The sequence below is a fragment of the Triticum urartu genome, chromosome 5 (genome assembly GCF_003073215.2).
Source record: "Triticum urartu cultivar G1812 chromosome 5, Tu2.1, whole genome shotgun sequence".
In the NCBI taxonomy this organism is placed as follows: domain Eukaryota; kingdom Viridiplantae; phylum Streptophyta; class Magnoliopsida; order Poales; family Poaceae; genus Triticum; species Triticum urartu.
Genome location: NC_053026.1, coordinates 308,727,159 through 308,750,347, shown reverse-complemented (window position 1 = coordinate 308,750,347; position 23,189 = coordinate 308,727,159). Strand labels below are relative to the sequence as shown.

The 23,189-nt window shown below is 42.9% G+C and overlaps 2 protein-coding genes across 3 annotated transcripts; both read left to right on the top strand.

Moving 5' to 3' along the window:
- Nucleotides 1-7,582: 7,582 nt before the first annotated feature.
- On the top strand, nt 7,583-14,262 carry LOC125508751. 2 transcript variants are annotated; one of them, XM_048673537.1, is made up of 10 exons: nt 7,583-8,074; nt 9,196-9,381; nt 10,058-10,150; nt 10,317-10,499; nt 10,618-10,720; nt 10,802-10,987; nt 11,671-12,398; nt 12,734-13,173; nt 13,271-13,322; nt 13,629-14,262. In XM_048673537.1, the coding sequence occupies exons 1-9, from the start codon at nt 7,853-7,855 to the stop codon at nt 13,281-13,283; spliced, it is 2,154 nt and encodes a 717-aa protein (XP_048529494.1). In that variant the 5' UTR covers nt 7,583-7,852; the 3' UTR covers nt 13,284-13,322; nt 13,629-14,262. The 2 variants fall into 2 exon arrangements, with proteins under 2 accessions (XP_048529494.1, XP_048529493.1); XM_048673536.1 differs by lacking the exon at nt 13,271-13,322 and having other exon boundaries at nt 7,584-8,074.
- A 2,245-nt stretch (nt 14,263-16,507) lies between these two features.
- Nucleotides 16,508-22,563, top strand: LOC125508750 (probable serine/threonine-protein kinase WNK8). The gene is made up of 4 exons (XM_048673535.1): nt 16,508-17,187; nt 18,956-19,955; nt 20,054-20,383; nt 21,848-22,563. Exons 1-4 carry the CDS (start codon nt 17,095-17,097, stop codon nt 22,336-22,338), a joined length of 1,914 nt encoding a protein of 637 aa, XP_048529492.1. The 5' UTR covers nt 16,508-17,094; the 3' UTR covers nt 22,339-22,563.
- The last annotated feature ends 626 nt before the right edge of the window (nt 22,564-23,189 follow it).

The window sequence follows — 23,189 nt, the reverse complement described above, 5'->3', positions numbered from 1 at the left end:
AAGAAGAATGCATTAGAATGTTTGGCACTACATATTTGAATGATGAGCATGATTGCAATGTTTTTAGTATGAATTCCTTGAATATCCATGATGCTAATGATATGCAAAGCCACAAGCTTGGGGAAGCTATGTTTGATGAAGATGATATTTTTTGTCCCCCAAGTTTTGATGAGAAAATTTATTATGATGAAAGCATGCCTCCTATTTATGATGATTATATTGATGAAAGTGGATTTGGAGAGGTCATGACTTTATTTTGTGATGAATCCACTATTCCGGAAGAGGTTCCAATTGATTATGAGAACAAAGTTGCTATCTATGATGATTATTGTGATGACTTGTATGCTATAAACAATAATGATATCGATGAAACTTGTCATCATGATTTTATCTTTCAATTGGATTATGCCTCACATGATAATTATTTTGTTGAGTTTGCTCCCATTATTATTCATGAGAAGAATTTTGCTTATGTGGAGAGTAATAAAATTTCTATGCTTGTAGATCATGAAAAGAATGCTTTAGGTGCTGGTTATATTGTTGAATTCATTCATGATGCTACTGAAAATTATTATGAGGGAGGAACATATGCTTGTAGGAATTGCAATAATATCAAGTTTCCTCTCTATGTGTTGAAAATCTTGAAGCTATGCTTGTTTTACCTTCCTATGCAAGTTGATTCTTGTTCCCATAAGTTGTTTGCTCACAAAATCCCTATGCATAGGAAGTGGGTTAGAATTAAATGTGCTAGTCATATTCTTCATGATGCTCTCTTTATGTTACAATTCTTATCTTTTATGTGAGCATCGTTGAAATCATCATGCCTAGATAGGGGCGTTAAACGATAACGCTTGTTGGGAGACAACCCAACTTCATTTTTGTTCCTATTTAGTAATAAATAATTTATCTAGCCTCTGTTATGATTGAGTTTTTATGTTTTAATTAGTGTTTGTGCCAAGTAGAACCGTTGGGAAGACTTGGGGAAAGTCTTGTTGATCTTGCTGTAAAAATCAGAAACTTTAGCGCTCACGAGAATTACTGCCATTTTTTATTGGAGAGTACTATTTAGTTAATTATTTTTGAAGATGATTAATAGATACATTCCACACGTCCAGCAATTTATTTTAGAATTTTTGGGGTTCCAGATCTTGCGTTAGGTACAGATTACTACAGACTGTTCTGTTTTTGACAGATTCTGTTTTTCGTGTGTTGTTTGCTTATTTTGATGAATCTATGGCTAGTAAAATAGTTTATAAACCATAGATAAGTTGGAATACAGTAGGTTTAACATCAATATAAATAAAGAATGAGTTCATTACAGTACCTTGAAGTGGTCTTTTTGTTTTCTTTCGCTAACGGAGCTCATGAGATTTTCTACTTTAAGTTTTGTGTTGTGAAGTTTTCAAGTTTTGGGTAAAGATTTGATGTATTATGGAACAAGGAGTGGCAAGAGCCTAAGCTTGGGGATGCCCATGGCACCCCCAATATAATCTAAGGACACCTAAAAACCTAAGCTTGGGGATGCCCCGGAAGGCATCCCCTCTTTCGTCTACTTCCATCGGTAACTTTACTTGGAGCTATATTTTTATTCACCACATGATATGTGTTTTGCTTGGAGCGTCAATTTATTTTGTTATAATTGCTTGCTGTTATTTAGAAAAAAAATTGCATCTCTTATTTCAATAAAAGTGGCACTGATAGCCTTTACTATGCCTATTTTACAAGTCTTCATGTTGCTATTTGGAAACAGAGAGTTTACCGTTGTTGCAATAATTCCCTAGGAAAGTCAGAATGTGATAAAATGTTGAAAACTTTTGCATATTAAGATCTGATAAATTTACTACAGTGGGAATTTTCTTTCATAATTGTTGGAGTTAGGGAAGTATGGATCTAGCTGCACTCTTTACAGACTGTCCTGTTTAGGCAGATTGCTGTTATGTTTGCATTGTTTGCATATGTTTGCTTCTTTAATGATTCTATTTGAGGATAGGACTATTAAATATGCAGAGGCATTTAGTATGCAATATTGAATAATAATTTTAGTGATTTGCTATAGTAGAGTATGATAAGGTTTTTGCATTGGTTTATACTAACTTATCTCACGAGTCCTTGTTGAGTTTTGTGTGGATGAAGCTTTTGAGATTTAGGAAGACCGTGATATGAGAGGAACTAAGGAGACACAAAAGCTCAAGCTTGGGGATGCCCAAGGCATCCCAAGATAATATTTCAAGAAGTCTCAAGCGTCTAAGCTTGGGGATGCCCCGGTTGGCATCCCCCCTTTCTTCTTCAATGACTATCGGTTAGTTTCGGTTGATCCTAGTTTTTGCTTCTTCACATGATGTTTTCCATTCTTAGAATGTCATTTTATTTTGCTTTGCTTTCTGACTGAATAAAATACCAAGATCTGAAATTATTAAATGTTAGAGAGTCTTCACATAGTTGCATAATTATTCGACTACTCATTGATCTTCACTTATATCTTTCGGAGTGGTTTGTTGTTGCTCTAGCGCTTCACTTATATCTTTTTAGAGAACGGTGGTGGTTTTATTTTGAAGAAATTGTTGAACTCTCATGCTTCACTTATATTATTTTGAGAGTCTTTAGAACAGCATGGTAGTCTGCTTTGGTTATGAAACTAGTCCTAATATGATGGGCATCCAAGATGGGTATAATAAAAACTTTCATATAAAGTGCATTGAATACTATGTGAAGTTTGATACTTGATGATTGTTTTGAGATATGGAGATGGTGATATTAGAGTCATGCTAGTTGAGTAGTTGTGAATTTGAGAAATACTTGTGTTGAAGTTTGTGATTCCCGTAGCATGCACGTATGGTGAACCGTTATGTGATGAAGTCAGAGCATGATTTATTTATTGATTGTCTTCCTTATGAGTGACGGTCGGGGACGAGCGATGGTCTTTTCCTACCAATCTATCCCCCTAGGAGCATGCATGTAGTACTTTGTTTCGATAACTAATAGATTTTTGCAATAAGTATGTGAGTTCTTTATGACTAATGTTGAGTCCATGGATTATACACACTCTCACCCTTCCACCATTGCTAGCCTCTCTAGTACTGTGCAACTTTCGCCGGTACCTTAAACCCACGATATATCTTCCTCAAAACAGCTACCACACCTACCTATTATGGCGTTTCCATAGCCATTCGGAGATATATTGCCATGCAACTTTCCACCGTTCCGCTTATTATGACACGCTCCATCATTGTCATATTGCTTTGCATGATCATGTAGTTGACATCATATTTGTGGCAAAGCCACCGTCCATAATTCTTCCATACATGTCACTCTTGATTCATTGCATATCCCGGTACACCGCCGGAGGCATTCATATAGGGTCATATTTTGTTCTAAGTATCGAGTTGTAATTCTTGAGTTGTAAGTAAATAAAAGTGTGATGATCATCATTATTAGAGCATTGTCCCAATGAGGAAAGGATGATGGAGACTATGATTCCCCCACAAGTTGGGATGAGACTCCGGACGAAAAATAAAAAAAGAGAGAAAAAAGAGGCCAAAAAAGAGAGAGAAAAGGCCCAAATAATAAAATAAAATAAATAAATAAAAAATGAGAGAAAAAGAGAGAAGGGGCAATGCTACTATCCTTTTACCACACTTGTGCTTCAAAGTAGCACCATGATCTTCATGATAGAGAATCTCCTATGTTGTCACTTTCATATACTAGTGGGAATTTTACATTATAGAACTTGGCTTGTATATTTCAATGATGGGCTTCCTCAAAATGCCCTAGGTCTTCATGAGCAAGCAAGTTGGATGCACACCCACTAGTTTCTTTTGTTGAGCTTTCATACACTTATAGCTCTAGTGCATCCGTTGCATGGCAATCCCTACTCACTCACATTGATATCTATTGATGGGTATCTCCATAGCCCGTTGATACGCCTAGTTGATGTGAGACTATCTTCTCCTTTTTGTCTTCTCCACAACCACCATTCTATTCCACCTATAGTGCTATGTCCATGGCTCACGCTCATGTATCGTGTGAAGATTGAAAAAGTTTGAGAACATCAAAAGTATGAAACAATTGCTTGGCTTGTCATCGGGGTTGTGCATGATTTAAATATGTTGTGTGGTGAAGATGGAGCATAGCCAGACTATATGATTTTGTAGGGATAACTTTCTTTGGCCATGTTATTTTGAGAAGACATAATTGCTTAGTTAGTATACTTGAAGTATTATTATTTCTATGTCAATATTAAACTTTTGTCTTGAATCTTATGGATCTGAATATTCTTGCCACAATAAAGAAGTATTACTTAGAGAAATATGTTAGGTAGCATTCCACATCAAAAGTTCTGTTTTTATCATTTACCTACTCGAGGACGAGCAGGAATTAAGCTTGGGGATGCTGATACGTCTCCAACATATCTATAATTTTTGATTGTTCCATGCTATTATATTATCAACCTTGGATGTTTTACATGCATTTACATGCTATTTTATATGATTTTTGGGACTAACCTATTAACCCAGAGCCCAGTGCCAGTTTCTGTTTTTTCCTTGTTTTAGAGTATCGCAGAAAAGGAAAATCAAATGGAGTCCAATTGACCTAAAACTTCACGGGACTTATTTTTGGACCAGAAGAAGCCCACGGAGTATCGGAGATGGACCATGAGAGTCCCGGGCTGCCCACGAGGGTGGGGGCGCGCCCCCTGCCTCGTGGACAGCCCGGAGGTGCACCGATGTACCTCTTCCTCCCATATATACCCATATACCCTAAAAACTTCGGGGAGCACAATAGATCGGGAGTTCCGTCGCCAGAAGCCTCCGTAGCCACCGAAAACCAATCTAAACTCGTTCCGGCACCCTGCCGGAGGGGGGGAACCCTCACCGGTGGCCATCTTCATCATTCCGGCGCTCTCCATGATGAGGAGGGAGTAGTTCACCCTCGGGGCTGAGGGTATGTACCAGTAGCTATGTGTTTGATCTCTCTCTCTCTCTCTCTCGTGTTCTTGAGGTGATACGATCTTGATGTATCGCGAGCTTTGCTATTATAGTTGGATCTTATGATGTTTCTCCCCCATCTACTCTCTTGTAATGGACTGAGTTTTTCCTTTGAAGTTATCTTATCGGATTGAGTCTTTAAGGATTTGAGAACACTTGATGTATGTCTTGCGTGGGATACCTGTGGTGACAATGGGGTATTCTATGATCCACTTGATGTATGTTTTGGTGACCAACTTGCGGGTTCCGTGACCTTGGGAATCTATGCATAGGGGTTGGCACACATTTTCGTCTTGACTCTCCGGTAGAAACTTTGGGGCACTCTTTGAGGTTCTATGTGTTGGTTGAATAGATGAATCTGAGATTGTGTGATGCATATTGTATAATCATACCCACGGATACTTTAGGTGACATTGGAGTATCTAGGTGATATTAGGGTTTTGGTTGATTTGTGTCTTAATGTGTTATTCTAGTACGAACTCTAGGGCTGTTTGTGACACTTATAGGAATAGCCCAACATATTGATTGGAAAGAATAACTTTGAGGTGGTTTCGTACCCTACCATAATCTCTTCGTTTGTTTTCCGCTATTAGTGACTTTGGAGTTACTCTTTGTTGCATGTCGAGGGATAGTTATATGATCCAATTATGTTATTATTGTTGAGAGAACTTGCACCAGTGAACCCTAGGCCTTGTTTCAACGCATTGCAATACCGTTTACGCTCACTTTTATCATTAGTTACCTTGCTGTTTTTATATTTTCAGATTACAAAAACCTTTATCTACCATCCATATACCACTTGTATCACCATCTCTTCACTGAACTAGTGCACATATACAATTTATCATTGTATTGGGTGTGTTGGGGACACAAGAGACTCTTTGTTATTTGGTTGCAGGGTTGCTTGAGAGAGACCATCTTCATCCTACGCCTCCTACGGATTGATAAACCTTAGGTCATCCACTTGAGGGAAATTTGCTATTGTCCTACAAACCTCTGCACTTAGAGGCCCAACAACGTCTACAAGAAGAAGGTTGTGTAGTAGACATCACTCCCCTTGTGTCAAATCAATAATTTTGGGTGAAATACTACCCTTGAAGACCGTTGTGATCCCCCATACTTGTGGGTCATCAGTAGACATATTCATCATCCTCTTATACCCCCTTGCACAAGGTGCTCCCACATCGATAGAAAACAAAGCAGGACGTGGGATATTACCTCACCATGAGGGCCTCAACCTGGGCCAACTCCCCGTGCGAACACCCCTCTTGTACTTTCGGTTACGCTCGCTACCCTACCGAGGGATCTGCGCTTTTCTGCACTTTCACTAACACTGCCAGTAGTCCCTGGACTAATCTTCAAGCTTGGCAGCATCCCGACCAGTACCAAACCGCAACATCGCCTTTTCGCATGCTGAGGTTGAAACTGGTTCTTCGAAGCTCCCTCAACAACAATTGTTCGTCACCGACCTCCTATGTACGTACTGATTTTGAAGTCAGATGAACCACTTCGGTCTTGAATTGTTGACGAAGATAGCCAACCCACACAAAGAGAAATTCCTAGCACAACCGACCTTCACGGGCCGAATTCCCGCGCAACACTTGTCAAATTTGCTAGTTCAGTCTTGTCAGTAAGACCAGACCGGCCTCTTCAGCTAGTCAAGTCGGACTGCGTGTCAAATCTAACCTGCCGGTCAAAGTGACATGTAGGAGTGGGCACAGGCCCACCTAGGCCACATCCCATCGCCCGAAGGCGTGTGCCTTGATTCCCGCGAGCAATAATGGCGGGCCTCTCAATTCCCGCAGGCAATACTGGGATACAAGGGGATTTGCCTGCCACATGATGGGGATTGCCTACTGCCGTATCGCCTCTTGTCCACCTATAAAGGGGAATGGGCCGAGAGGGGGAGAGGTTACGCTCTTGCGTCCTCACTTCTTCTTCCTCCTTCTGTCGCTGCTTTCTTGCGGATGCGCTCTTTTCTTCACTATGCTGCTGCTCAGCCGCACCACCACGATACACTCACCTTGGCTAGCATGATGGTGGTCCGATGATGGTTGGCAAAGAAAAGTGACCACGCTCTTCGTTGCATCTAGGTCCATCCGGGCGCGAGGCATGTGAGCGGTTACCTACTTCGCGCCTTCTTTTCACTCTTTCCCTTTTTGTACCTAGTACTTTATAAGACCCGATTTCTCCCCCTCTCTCCCCTACCTTGTAGACATTGAATCATGTAGCGTGTGTCATCGGTTCCATATGGAAAGATTCCTTCATTAATCCACCTGCCCTTGCTGTTACCGATCACCGCCCTCGCCACTCCCTTGACATTGCCCCAGCGCCACAGAATCATCAGGGACAATAACGACCTAGGGCAAGGCTTCGCGCGCAATAAAGATTTGAAAGAGCGAGACTGCGGTTCGTGCCCTTGGAAGGTTGTGTCATAAACCCTAAACTAAACCTCAACAAGGTCTTTCGATGATGCAACGAGAGCTCAAAGCACACTCGCCGAAAGAAGAGGGGGAAGAGGACATCGTGAGGGAAGATGTGTGAGGAGGCAGGGAGGGAGGAAAAAAAGGCTGACCTTTGTTTTCCTTCACATATAAAAATGATATAGAAATCCCTAATTTTGTTTTCCCTCTACCCCGGTTCTCCCTATCCCCTCCCCTCGCCGGCGGCGCGCAGATCGCGACTGCACCCTCGTCGACGATCACCTCTGTCGAACCCTAGCATCCACTTTAAGTTGCTTGTCGGGGCTGTCCTTCCCTCGCCGTCTCCAGCGGTTCTCCCTCGTCGCCCCAAGCTTCCGTTTTCTTCTCCAGCGGCGCTCGCTTCGCTCCTCCGGCGAAGTCGTGTGCAGGGGGCTTCCAGCGTCCATGGTCGGCATCGACGAGTGCTCGGTGGCGCTCGTGCCCGAGGTCGAGCATGCGCTGGCGAACCCGGACCCCTCCTCTATCTCCCCGGACGCATGGGCGCCTTTCGAGGCCGCCGCGCTCGGTGTCATGTGCCGGATCCAGCCAACCGTCGCCTCGGAGGGGCGCCGTGCGGCCGTTGTCGACTACATCCAACGCCTCGTCAAGTGTTCCGTCGGCTGCTCGGTACCAGTTACTCCATTTCCCGCATGCTCCAATTTTTACTCGATATGCTTTCCTTACTGTCCCGCTGCACAACAAACCCTACAATTCCTTTGCTTTGCGCATGACGGACATGTGCAAGGCGCGCAGGTGTGTAGTTGCGAATCTATTCGCAGCGTGACAACTTTGATTGTCATCCCTGTTATATGCCCGGGAGCCCTTTAGGAGGATTCCGTACGGTTCTGATTTATCCTTTAGGTCATGGAATTGTTGCCAGGATAACCTGTGATGCATATTGCTACTACTCATTTCATGGTTACCATGCTTCCGGTTTCGTTTTAGGTGTACTCTGGCTCCAGTGTGATCGTGCTAGCGCTGCCAATGCCATCAAAGAGATATACTTGTTGCTATATTTGGAATCCTGACATTATTTATATGTCGAGTTTTTATTGGCCATGAATGTTTCATTGCCCCTTGTCGGGCATGCACTCGAGTTCCCTCATCATATTGCTTTACTATCTATTTACGACAAGTGCAGATTGATCAATGACTTGTCAGTCTTGGGTCGGAGGATTGGGTATAAATTAACTTAGTGACCATTTTGGGCCTCCATATCTTGTTCGTGTTAGTATGATCCTTTTGGATAAATGCCCTTATCTTACTATATTTGTGCGTGCAATAAAACCATGTTTCTGCATATAGTTAATTGTATCCGAGGAAGGGTTATGTACATGTTCGTTACACAATTAGTTAGTTAGGTGTCTTGGATCATTGTTCCCTGGGATATCTGGCTAATGTAGTTAGAACTTGCTATAAATAGTCTACTTGGCGCGTAGGGATAATTGAAGTTCTGCATGGAAATCAGTGAAATGTGATGGCACTTTGCTTGGTATGCTCAATATGCTTTACGCTTCATACTATTTCACATGTTGAAATGGTAATAATACTGTCACTTCTGGAGATGGCATTAGAGAAAAACCATGAAATCACAATTTTTTGTTTGTAATTGTGTACCAAAGTTGGAAAAGAATTATTGCTTGTGCTTTTATTCCTGTACTGAGATTGATATTTTTTTAATGGTTATCTTGAATAATTCGACAGCCTATAGAAGTACAGAATTAACCCTTTTCCCTTTTTCAAACCAGGTCTTTCCATTTGGATCCGTTCCACTGAAAACATATCTTCCTGATGGAGATATTGACTTGGCTGCTTTCGGTTATACATGTTCTGATGAAAGCCTGGCAAATGAGGTACGTGCCATTCTGGAATCAGAAGAGCGGCGCAAAGATGCTGAATTTGAAATCAAAGATGTCCAGTATATAAATGCTGAGGTGCGCCTTCGAATTGCTCTCTGTTTTAGTTTTCTTTTTTGGGGTACTAATTGTCTATTCACATAGTAGCTGCCATCTTCTTATGAATGCTCATTTTGAAGTATGTTATATAAGGCTGGGTAATGACATTCCTGTGATTTAACCAAACTGTTGATATCATTCTTGTCCTACCATAAATTGGGGGAAGAACAACAGAAGTATTCATCTTTTCATATGAAACCAATGAGAATGTCATTATCTTATATATCATTCATATTGATAAAAAGGAATTGTTTACTGTGATCATGTCGTGTGGTGGGATGCTTGGCGGTGGATTGACCTGGAGCGGGTAGCTGTGGGAGATGGTCTTCTGGGTTGACTAGCCGTGATGCCAAATAGCCCCCTGATTGGGTAGCGGAACGAGGATAGAACTGGGATGAGATACTAAATTAATCTTTGCATACTTTATTCATACTATTGGCCAGAGTAGACTATATAGTCAACTTACACAACTAATCTCGTTCCTGGGCCTAACTTGCCTAACAAATGGAACCTAATTAAGAGATAATGGAGAATCATATCAGCGGTCTTATCTCATGTCATTGTTATGAACACATTTTGTTGTTGTACATGTTGCCGCATATTGTTAGTATTTTATCATCAGGATGTTTCAACTGATGTGCCTTTCTGATGTCAGGTCAAGCTAGTCAAATGCTTTGTCCAAGATATTGTTGTCGACATCTCATTTAATCAGATTGGTGGACTATATACGCTTTGTTTTCTAGAGCAGGTAATATTTCAAAGTTGCCACAAGTTACTTGGTTGCTTTCTTGAAACTGCAGATCTATCATCTATCATTCCCTTTCCCTTCCTTCTGAGGTAGGACCTGGGAAAAAAACTTCCTTGTTATCAGTCTGCTCGTTACCAGACATATTTGTAACCACCTTATTTTGTAGGTGGATCAAAGATTTGAAAAAACCCACCTTTTCAAGAGAAGTATAGTGCTTATAAAAGCCTGGTGTTATTATGAAAGCCGCATCCTTGGAGCCCACCATGGTCTAATTTCTACCTATGCCTTGGAGACATTAGTGCTATATATCTTCCATCTCTTCCATGAGTCTTTGGATGGTCCATTAGCTGTAAGTTCTGACTTAATTTTTGTGTGCCACATTTGTAAAGATTGTGTTTGTCACATTTCTAAGCTCCTTTAGGATGCACACACTCACAAGGGTGACATCACTATCTGCTCTTCCGCAGGTACTCTATAGGTTTCTGGACTATTATAGCAAGTTTGACTGGGATAATAGGGCTATAAGCTTACATGGTCCTATTTCCTTGTCTTCCCTACCTGAGCTAGTTAGTAAGTGTACACAGCCTGATCTTTGTGTATGATTGAATGTTTTGTGTTATAATTGCTAATCACATAGCTTTTCTTGCACAGCCGACTCACCAGGCATTCATGATGATTGTTTTCTTGAGCGGGAGAAGTTTCTAAGAGAATGTGCTCAAATGTTTACTGCCCCCCCTAGGAACAATGAGAGAAATACACGCCCGTTCCCTCGAAAATTTCTCAACATAGTGGATCCATTGAAGCAGAGTAACAATCTTGGGCGCAGTGTCAGCAAAGGTCTGTTTTCTGCCTCTAGATCATTTATTTTGGTGGTACAAAGGATGATTATGCTTTTAACTATGTCACAACTATAGGGAATTTAGGAAAAGCTGATGTGCTAACTTGCTTGTTGTGATGTGAAATTGTTCTTGATTTCATATTCATGTCATATTTTCATTGTTGACACTGCCACTCAAAGAAAAGTGTTGCTTGACTTCTTTGCCCCTAATTTATGTACTTGCATCACAGATAGTTTAGTTTGCATAATGACTGGCCGAAATGGGCTTCCCACGTCCAGAGTTCTATGGTTAATATGTGCCTGTCCCAATTTTCTGTTCCTTCATTGACCTTTTCCGAGCGAATTCCTCTTATAGTTCACTACTAACTGATTTACTGCAACTAGTGCTGTTTTGACTGTCTTGCTTTTCCCACTGCTTGCTGTTGCATGCAATTGGCTTCTATCGGCTAGAGGATTTCATTTTAAGGTTTGTGTACAAGGAAACTCTTTGCCATTTAATCATGCAGTTCCACTAAGCTCACTTGCAAATGTGCTGTTGAATGGCTGTCTGTTGTGTGTGTACTTGTGGTCTTGTTTTGATCAACACACGTAACTTTCTTCTTATGTGCACTAAACCGCTTCATGGACATAGTCCTTAGTTTGATTTTATTTCCTGGGCCTAACTCGACTACTGAATGCCCAGGTAACTTTTACAGAATACGCAGTGCTTTTGATCTTGGTGCCCGGAAGCTCGGAAAGATCCTTCAAGTTCCTGCCAATTCTATTGTGGATGAAGTCAATCAGTTCTTCAGGAGCACACTGAAGAGAAACCTCGGCAGGGTACGCCCAGATGTGCAAGGCACTGCAGTGAACTTGAACATTGAAAGAGACAACAAGGGTTATCCACCTTTACACAGTAATCCCTGTGAGGATCTATCTTATCAGCTCAGTAGTATCAACATTTCAGATAATCATGGGTCTCTGAAGCAGGAGGAACATAGCTCTAGCGGTGAGCACCAGGAAATGAAATCTGCTTCACATCTTGTAACTAGTTCTTTAGTTAGTGTGAGCAATGGGATGTCAACAAAGGTGTACAAAGAGGTGGATGGTGATCGGTGTGCCACCATTGACAATTTATCAGATCTCACAGGGGACTACAGAACAAATTTTAACAATCTCCTCTATTCACAGAGTTGCCATCAAGACTATCCAGTTCATCCAATTTACTATCCAATGCTTGCCCCACCACCTGTACAATATCAGAACAAACACTCACTGAATGGTCATAACAGAAAAAATGCTTATGGATATCCCAGTGCAAACAGAATGGCCCCTGGTCCTTATTCACCTAGCTACTTCTTCTTAAAGCCGTTTTATCGCACTGAGGATCCTATGCAACCTCATGGAGCAGTCACCTACTTCCCCGACCCAGTATGTTCCCTTTTTTTGTCCATTATTCTGCTTGTACAACTTGAAAATGCATTTCGAATAAACTGAATTTTGTATTAACCCAAATGCCTTTTTATTCCATGTATCATGCATGTAAATGCTTGCAAGAATAATCTACTAATGCTCCTGTGCTTGAATTAAAGTGATACTGGAGCTACCATATCTCTTGTAAATACATATTCATGAACATATCCCTCTTAGTTTTATGTTTCTGTTACAGAACAGTTTTACTTTCTCAAGGCTAGGCACTATTTGTGCCGTTTGTGCCGCTCTATCTTGTTTTTTATCTGAGTTGTCTGGCTTGATGGATATTGTAGAATTTGTGCATGGAGGCACCACCCACTGGACGAGGGGAAAGAAAGAATTATTTCCCTCGAAATAATTATCAAAAGCATCACCGTTATGGTAGGGTGGACATGCCTGCAGATATGACACGTTCTGAGGAATTGAGGCAACAGCCACCATTTCCGATTTATGTTCCTGTTGCAAATGATAAAGGAATTCCCTCTCCGTTGAAGATACCAACTCCATCACCCCATTCTACACAGGATAATATTCATGGAAGGGGCTTTATTCATCCACATGACAGTAAACTTGAGTTTGGGACCTTGGGGGCATTGCACATGGAAGTTAGGAGTGCTTCCCAAAATCAAGCTAACAGACCATATTCTGCTTCTGACACTAAACCTTCTTCAACCCTGAGATCGAACTCTCCTGGACAAAATCCTGGAACGGGTTATAGATCTAATGTTATGAGGTAAGTAAGATGCATCCTTTTAGTAATTAAAAGCAATAACGTCAACTGTTTCATAGAGGGACGTGTAGCTAATCCCTATTTCTTTACTATTTTACAGCAATGACTATTGAGGCACACCACAATTATTAGTTTCTTAAACAGAAATTAAGGTCAGTGTTAGGTTTTAGCTTCAGCAAAAAATATTGATACGGCCACGTGAAAACCACACTAGAACACTAATTTGTACTCCCTCCGTCCCAAAATAGCTAGTACAAAGCTGAGTCACTTATTTTGGGACGGAGGGAGTAATATGGAAACCGTCCATTTTGTTAGTGTTAACCTTGGATCACATCTGTTCAGCTTGAAAATGCATTCCTTTTCTCTGGTTTTACCACATTCACTGTGTGACTTCACTCATTTATTATGTGTTTTCAACATTTACAATTCTTAATAATCCTACACTACACAATTTGCAGGAATACTAAGCCATATCATCTCAAGGACAATGGTGATTTCCCACCACTATCCAGTTGACGCCATATATGGCTTACCACATAGCAAAGCTGTTGTTTTTTCTGATTCAACCGGAAGATACTGATATGTGGCGCACACTCGGTGCAGCCATAGCAGAGGGTTTCTCTTCTAGTCAAGCATCGTCATGTACATCCTAACTTGGTTCTCCAGTCGTCAGATTCACCTTATGCGGCGGCGACAAATGCAAGCTTGCCCTGCAGTAACTGAAGTTTCAGCCCCTACCCCTCCTGGAAAACAGGACATTTTGTGCCATGTAGAACTGTAGATACTTGGGGGCAAAAATTTATATTTCCTTTCGCTTTCTTTAAAGTTTTGGCGTTCCCCTTGAGTGGGGAACAGGATGCAAAGATGGATAGAAAAAGGAGAGAAAAAGAGATAGTTTAGACATTCCGTTTTTACCTTGTGAGCATTCGAGGATTGCCCGGGAGCTCGCTCTTGTAGTGTTAATCTGTCTGGGTCTTGACTTGCAACTGAAAGACCCCTTGCCTGAAGTAACATTAGCTGCCTAGAAATGATAGGCGTTGCATATGTGAGATTTTGGAGTTGCAGTTAATACATGGAAAGAAATTTTGCTCGTGTTGTGCCTTGCCTTGTCATTGTTGTTAATTATTTTAGATTTGTAACATCATTATGCTCTACTGTTAGCTCTGTTTCATGCTGGGAAAGGTGGTATGATGTTGAGTATGATTTGCTTGTGATTTTGCATAGAAACGAGTGTGTAGGGCAGAAATGTGTGGTGATATCATGTCGCTTTCAAGCGTAAAGTCAAAATGCAACTAGAAGAATCCGAGTCATGTTGTCTAGTGACATGTTTGGATAGGATGCAACGATATGTTCAGTCGGGTAGTTGGTCAAAAATAAAACCACTATCTTTCTCTCAATAATGTTATTTTTAATATGTATTTCCATGCGGATGACAATTATTTTTGCAGAATGATGCGATCGTACCTTGAATTCTGGCTGTTTTGAACTCCCAATTATGCCCCTTTTTATATGCTCTTTTGGTGGGTGAAGTACTTACATGTACTCCCTCCGTCCCATAATATAAAAATATTTTTGACACTAGTGTAGTGTTAAAAACGTTCTTATATTTTAGGGCAGAGGGAGTAGAATAAAGTTTGGTAGCTCAATTATTAGAGTCCATCCTTTCAAAGCTTTTTCTCTCTCTAGAGCTCAGTTTGATTGACGCAAGCAGAAGTCCCAATTTGGTTTTACTATCCTATGTAAGTAGACGAAACTTGGCTCCTCACATAACCTCTTCGATAGTTCGAATGGTCAAAAACCAAGCACCAGTGTAAGAACACAAGTTGCACCTTCTCCCAAATGCGCGAAAAATTGCATTAGGAAAAGAAACTACTCGTATGTCGAACACTCGAACGTCAAAGAGATGTTTGTGTCTAATGGAGTACACTTAATTTGCTACTACGACATAGCCAAGTTTAGGACCTGTTTGGTTTCAATAAGTCACCCGACTTATAAGTCAGGTGACTTAAAACTAGTGACTTATAAGTCACGCCTGTTTGGTTGTCACCTAACTTATAAGTCACCTTTCCACACCAATCAACATCATGTAGGTGGTGGGACCCACGCAAAAAGGGATGACTTATAAGTTTTAAGTTGGGGTGGAGCAACTTATGACTTATAAGTTGGGGTGACTTATAAGTCGGGTCTGTTTGGCAAAATAAGTCACTTTTTTCACTTTTCGACTTATAAGTTGGTGACTTATTTGGAACCAAACAGGCCCTTAGCTTATGTTATTCGTGGTAGCTTATCCTAATTAGATTATGTATAACCTAACACGTAGTCGGAAGGTGATCACCCTTAAGCATTCAGTTGAGTAGGTCGCTGTCGTAGGAGGAGTGGAGAAAGCGTCTTCAGGCCCAGGTTTGGGATGTTGTGCAAGAAAATGACTCTTTAGAATCCTGAAATAATGAGAGAGGAAAAGCAAATGGTCTAGTATTGGTCTGACAAATAGTTTATTGGTCTAAACGAATAATCCCGCAAACTCAAAGACCCTACCAGCGCAATAAAGCTAAGTTTGGTCCGGGTCAAATCGTTAATAATAGAGTTTTCCTTTGTTTACATGCCAGGGAAGAGGTTTACATGTCGTGCTAGTTCTCTCCATCCCAAAATGGAACCAAACAGGGAATATGCCAAACTTTCATACAGTAATAATTCATGTAAAAGTCAACTAAGAACCATGTAGACATATATTCCACTTTCTTCATTTCTAAATATAGGCTCTTTTAGGGATTTCAATATGGACTACACACGGGACAAAAATAAGTGAATCTATACTTTTGAATATTAGTTTTGCTAAAGCACATCTAGACGTCTGCGCAAAAAAAAAAAGAAGCACATCTAGACGTGCTTATTGCACGTATAAATCCTACATCATTGATTTTACACTAAGATTTATGCAAGCATTTTTTTTCTTTCTAGTTTAGTTGAATTATTTAGATGTGCAATAACTAGTGCTTTAGACAGATCTTTAAAATATGTATATATATATATTCATATATAGTTCGTATTATAGGAACAGAGAAAGTACACAAGGAGAGGAAGACGGACACATTTTGTCCATTTGAGCCTGAATCCTCCGTTCTAAATTACTTGTCGTAGAAATGAATGTATCTAAAACTAAAATACATCTAGATATATTCATTTTGTAACGAGTAATTTGAAACGGAGGGGGTACCTACCCACACCAGATTTATCTCTACTACTACGAAGCAACGACTACAATCCCCAGCGCCCTCCAAAAGCAGAGTAACAGAAGCATATATATCCACGAGGGAATCATCCCATTCACAAGCCTCCAAACCGTTCTACGATCCTCCGCTATCCGTCTCGTCCTCATCATCACCAAAGTTCCGAATTGCATCTGTCATCTGTCCACAGATGGAGCTTTCAAGGCATGGATTCTTCAGGTTCAGATCCTTGTAGCCCCAAACAATCTTCCTTCTCTGGCAGTGTCCGGACCACAGGCCAGAAAAATTCCGCCTTTTCTTCTTCCTCCTGCCTGCCTGCCTGCCATGACGATTATTCTGGACCTGACATGACATGACATGCGTGCATGATTGATCCGGCGCGTGCGCGATCGGAGGCATCCAATTCCAGCACTCAACCTGCCACCTCCTATTACTACCGCCCCGTCCTTGTCGGCGTCAGATGAGCAGCCCGCGGTCGTGGTTGGACGACGCTGCGGCTGCGGGGGCGTCCTCCACCTCGTCGTCGTCTGCGGCGGCGTGGATCATGCTGCGGCGGATCGACGACTCGCGCCTCCTCTCTGGCGTCTTCTTCACCTATCACGACGGCAAGCTAGCCGCCAGCAGGATCACCTACTGATCCATCCACACAGCCGCAGCGAGCCTAGTACTAAGCTAGTAGAGCAGCAGTAGTCAAGCCATGTCGAGCCCGCGGCGGCCGGAGATGCCACCGGCGGCGAGGAACAACGACAATGGATACGTCGAGACCGACCCCACTGGTCGCTACGGCCGGGTAAGCTCTCCATCTCTTCTGCCTCATCGCTTCAGCTAAGTTTATCGCGCAACCTAAATCAGTCATAATAACCAATTAGCAGATTGCTTACATTCAATTTCTCAAGCTTCAAGTTCTTAGTTTTTTTTTTTCTTCTTCTGTTTGTTAGGAACATGTTCTTGTGATTAGATTAGATTAGGTTCGAGTCAAACATGCTTACAACTATACCATGAACTGAATATGATTGTGGGCTTTCAAATGTTTAGCTCAATTATCAAGGATGGATTCCGTGTTGATGTGCACTTGGGAGCTACCCTAAACAAGGCCACAATTATTGTGCCTTTTTCTTTTCTTTACATGTCCATTTGGCTCTTGTTGCCTTGCTAGGGCTAGCTAGCTTAGCTGCACATCTTCTATACGTATTTGTTTACAGTCAAACTACGTGTGCTATTCAGTGGCTAACTACGTACGTACATGTCCACCAATTGGCAAACTAAGTAGTTATCAATTGGAGTATATGCAAGATTGATTGATGAATTTCAGCTACCCGTTGGCGACTACGTACAAGATGTTTACAGCCAATTTATCTTTGTGCGGTAGCAGGCCTGAAATCATTCGTATGAACTAGCCAGTTGAATACTAATATAATACCCCCGCAAAAAAGAATACTAATTAAATACTGTATATGCAAATAGAACTAGGCTTACTAGTTTTACTTACTTCCTCCGTTTTTTTTAGTCTGCATATAAGATTTGGTCAAAGTCAAATTTTATTAACTTTGACTAAGTTTATAAAAAAATATATCAAGATTCACAATATGAAATCAATATTTTTAGATGCATCATGAAATTAATTTTCATAACATATAGCTTTAGTGTTGTAGATGTTGGTATTTTTTTTCTATAAAGTTGGTCAAACTTTACTAAGTTTGACTTTGACCAAATCTCATATGCAGATTAAAAAGAAACGGAGGGAGTACTAAATCATTTGCTCACGGGATTTGTAGTATATAGTACTCTCTTCGTCCTAACTTTGTACTAAATCAACGACACTAATTTCGGGACGGGACGAGTATATCCTATTACAGGCAAACAATCATAAAAATTGTTGCTTTCAAGTACATCATCAACAGATTTCTATACCGGTCATATAGTTGAACAAGGTGGACCATTAGTTTTAGAAGGTGAGAATTCCATTGTGAGTTCTCTTCCAGTTAATCCAATTATATCAGGCAAGAGTTGGTGTTTGCTGGAGATCCCTAGTTAGGTTAGGGCTAAGTTGGGTCTGGTTGCCGAGTGATGGATTGGTGGCGAGGATTGTTCCATGTGTCAATATGCCAATAATGAGATGCTTTGAAAGCTTCAACGAGATAATATGCCCTGTCAGTATCCCCCAAAGATATCCTTCACCTTTATTTCTCAGTGGATGAAGTTGTAGCGGTCACTCATGTTTGTCCTCTCAGTGCTCTCTCCACAGTTGTGTACACTAGTTGTATTGTTAGTGCACGCACTGGTTTTTCTTTTAATTCTATTTCCTTGTTAACATGAAATTGGCATAACGGAGCACTAATGGTCATATTATGTGCAACCAGCAGTGTGAATTCTAATTTGAATTGCGAATGTAATTTATACCTGAGAACACACACGGATAATATTACACCCTCCGATTCATATTACTTGCCGCACCTTTCGTACGACTTTAGTACATTTATTTTGATTTATGAGTGTTGTTCTTGGGGCTGATGGATGTGAAGCTTGATCTGTGTTGGAAATGTGATGCATGCATGCAGTTCGACGAGCTCCTGGGCAAGGGGGCGATGAAGTCGGTGTACAGGGGGTTCGACGAGGTGCGCGGCGTGGAGGTGGCGTGGAACCAGGCCAACCTCGCCGACGTCCTCCGCACCCCCGACGCGCTGCAGCGCATGTACTCCGAGGTCCACCTCCTCAGCACGCTCCGCCACGACGCCATCATCGCCTTCCACGCCTCGTGGGTCTCCGTCTCCTCCCCGTCCCCGCGCGGCGGCTGCGCCGGTGGCGCCCCACGCCGCACTTTCAACTTCATCACCGAGCTCTTCTCCTCCGGCACCCTCCGCGCGTACCGCCTCCGGTACCCGCGCGTCAGCCTCCGCGCCGTCCGCGGCTGGGCGCGCCAGATCCTCCGGGGCCTCGCCTACCTCCACGCCCACGACCCCCCCGTCATCCACCGCGACCTCAAGTGCGACAACGTGTTCGTCAACGGCCACCAGGGCACCGTCAAGATCGGCGACCTCGGCCTCGCCGCCGTGCTCCGCGGCGCCCAGGCCGCGCACAGCGTCATCGGCACGCCCGAGTTCATGGCGCCCGAGATGTACGACGAGGACTACGACGAGCTCGTCGACGTCTACTCCTTCGGCATGTGCATGCTCGAGATGCTCACCGTCGAGTACCCCTACGCCGAGTGCTCCAACCCCGCGCAGATCTACAAGAAGGTCACCTCCGGCAAGCTGCCTGACGCCTTCTACCGGGTCGACGACGCCGACGCGCGCAGGTTCATCGGCAGGTGCCTCGTCCCCGCCTCCCACCGCCCCTCCGCCCAGGAGCTCCTGCTCGACCCTTTCCTCTCCACGCAGGACACCACCATGACTCTGTCACCGCCGCCATTGCTGCCTGCCTTGCCCACCTCCGGTGACCGTAACGATAATCCGGAGGAGGCAGAGCCGGTGGCAGCAAGGACTGACATGACCATCACCGGCAAGCTCAACACCGACGACGACACCATCTTCCTCAAAGTCCAGATCGTCGACGAAGCAGGTACACGTTCAGCCGTTGCAACATTTCCCATGCAAGTACGTACGTACATGGAAGTCTTGACCTGACAAGGTGACAAGGTTAATTGTTCATGTGATCAGGCCATTCGAGGAACATCTACTTCCCGTTCGACATCGCCGGCGACACGGCGACGGAGGTGGCGAGGGAGATGGTGAAGGAGCTGGACATCACCGACCGGGACCCCTCAGAGATCGCCGCCATGATCGAGCAGGAGATCATGAGGCTGGTACCGGACTGGGTCGGCGGCGGCTGTGATGATCAGCAGGAGTACTACACGTACGCCGATAATGACGACAATGAGGAGCAGCCTCCTTTCTACTACCTCTCCTCTTCCCCGACCTCTTCAAACGGGTCTCATTGTGGCACAGGGCCGACAACATCAGGTGGCGGCCACGGTGGCTGGTTCCAAGGTGCGTAATTTTAACTCCAGTCTTTTTGACTTGTGATCATATGTCAGCATCGCAATGCTACTTTACTTGATCTGATCAGTAGTTAGAAGACTCATGGCACATGGCACATTTGGTATATTACTACATTGGTTATGTGAAACTAGTATTGTTGCATTTGTCATAGATATAGTTTTACAATATAAATCTGAAGTACAATTTTAGTTGCTACAATATATTAACATAGTTACATACTAGAAAGTACGGGTTTGTGGATTCTTTATTACCTAAATTTCTTGTATTAAGTAATCCAAGATCACACATTATGAATTCTAAATTAGATTGCACACAAGTATTAAGCACAAAGGTGAAATATTAATGCAATCTCGAGTCATGTTATATTTGTGTGTTGTGGATGATAGTTAGATGATGATACAATGGACTGAAAAATTCGTTTAGATTTAAGAAGCGATCAAGGCACACAGTGGAGAAGTTTTAAGAAATGACAACCATAATGCAAATTTGATCTTTCTATATTCTGCTTAGATCTGCTTAGAAAAAAGAGGAAGTAAGTATGATGTGACGACTCCACTAAACCTTTATTAGGGAATGCCCAACGCATAGGGCTAGCAGAAGGCGCTACGATAGAATTCCCAGCCAATCAACAATTGTGTCAAGAAATTCTGCGATTGGTGTGGCATCATCACAAAAGATGGAGTCCATCTTTAGCCTTTTTCCTTTGCATTAGGAGGTAAAATACTTAGGGGTCATGACCACAGGTTCTGGAGTTTATTAGTGCATGTATTACCTATATTAGCTGCTCGCGTTGAAAGAGAGGGCACTAACATGAAAATTTGAAGTTTTGATACATTTTTCTACTGCAAGCGTCTACATAAGGACCAAGCATTGCGCGTGCTCTTACATGCTTACATTTTTTTTTTGAAACTACATGTTACACTTTTTAGGAAGTGTGGAGTGAAACTTGTGGCAACTAATAGATACAAAAACATTCATGTAGCTTAATAATAAAGTAAAACAGTACCGATTAGGTCTGTAACGATTTTTCCGTAATCTAAAATTCATATTTTTTCAGTAACACGCTTTTACCAGGCAGATGATTAGCATGCATATCAAAGACCCTATCAGTGTCCAAGACATATTGAAAATTATGTACCTATGGGCTATGTCTATGCATCCGCGACTGTGGCCATTGCATGTGGTGTTGGCATGCATATACTCATCACGCGGTTGTCGCTGTCTACATATGCTCATTTGCTAGCATTCCATTTGACATGATAAAAAGCACATATTTTATGTCACGTCCCAGCATATGGAAATGGGATATATCATAGTCATGTCATCCTTGATGAAGACGAAAGGACAGCATAATGGAGCACATATTTCCCTATCTTTGACTAGTTGCAATTTTGTTGTCGTTTTGATGTCCTTCGTTGAGCCATGACACGTGTCCTCTTGTGGTTGGTTTAGATTACGCTGTGAGCAGCGACGACGACGAGACGAGCTCCACGCGCTCTGCGCTGCACTACTCCTCCGAAGAGGCCCAGCCCGAAGAGAAGCCTGGCGTCTCCAAGACGGGCCAGGTGAAGGCCACCAGATTCGGCCCAGGAGACGGCGGCACAGCAGGACACGACGTGTCGTCGTCGTCGCGCGCCGGCCGGCCGCGGCACCACCGCGGGAGCCCCGACGCCGGCGGCGACGAGGGGCGGCCGCGGAGGCAGCAGGGCCGCATGACGAGGAACCGGTCGATGGTGGACGTGCGGAGCCAGCTGCTGCACCGGACGCTGGTGGAGGAGCTCAACAAGCGCATGTTCTTCAACACCGTCGGCGCGGTCGAGAACATCGGCTTCCGCGGCATCCCCGGCTACGGCGGCGGGCCCTCGTCCTCGTCGGCGACGGTGTCGTCCTCGCGCGGGGGCCGGAGAAGTGGCAAGGACAAGCACCAGTTCTTCATGTTCTGAGCAGATTACTTTGCTCGATCGTTGGTATGTACTGTACGCAGTAGCATCTGCAGGTGTGTGGTGATTAATTCATGTGTCGATCGTGTGTATCCTTCGGGTATAGCCCTGCGGGTGCAACAACACAGCTGCTTACGCGAGAGTACGTATACATAACACAACACGGAACTATCCATGTATATACTTTGATTTTGTACCGGGGATTGAAACCTGAACCAATTAACGAAACTGCTACTCAGACGACAGTGCTGCCCGATCTATGCACGACGTGCTAATCCAGCCGCTGGTGCCCTTCTCAATCATGTGCATGTCCGGCTGGATTTAAGTATCGTGCATGAATCGTGTGCATTGTGTCGTGTATATAGCACTTTTTATTGGAAAAGGCAGTGCCTAGGAGGCGCTTAGGCCATCTTCAATGGTTATAAAATAGTTGTTGGTAGACTTTGCCACATAGAATTTTTGATGATGTGGCATATAATAAATGAGGAAAGAGAGGAAGGTTGTATGTACATGAACCAACATCTCTTAAACAATCTCCAATGTAGAATGAGAGAGCACCTTATTTATTATCTTCCATCTTACTGGACAAACTAGATACAACCCATTGAAGTTGTTGTATGTTAAGGTGTTGGTTGATGACATGACATACTTTACCAACAAACTAACATACAAACTATTGGAGATGCCCACTTAGGCGCTAGGCGATGGCCTAACGCGTCGCCTAGGGCATAAGCGGAAGTCTAGGCAGGGCAAGCAAAACAATTTCTACCAAAGTGAGAAAGCATGCCATATTGCACTGATATGCCAAACATGTCATATTTTAGTGGCGGTAGATTGTAGTTAACTTATTTATA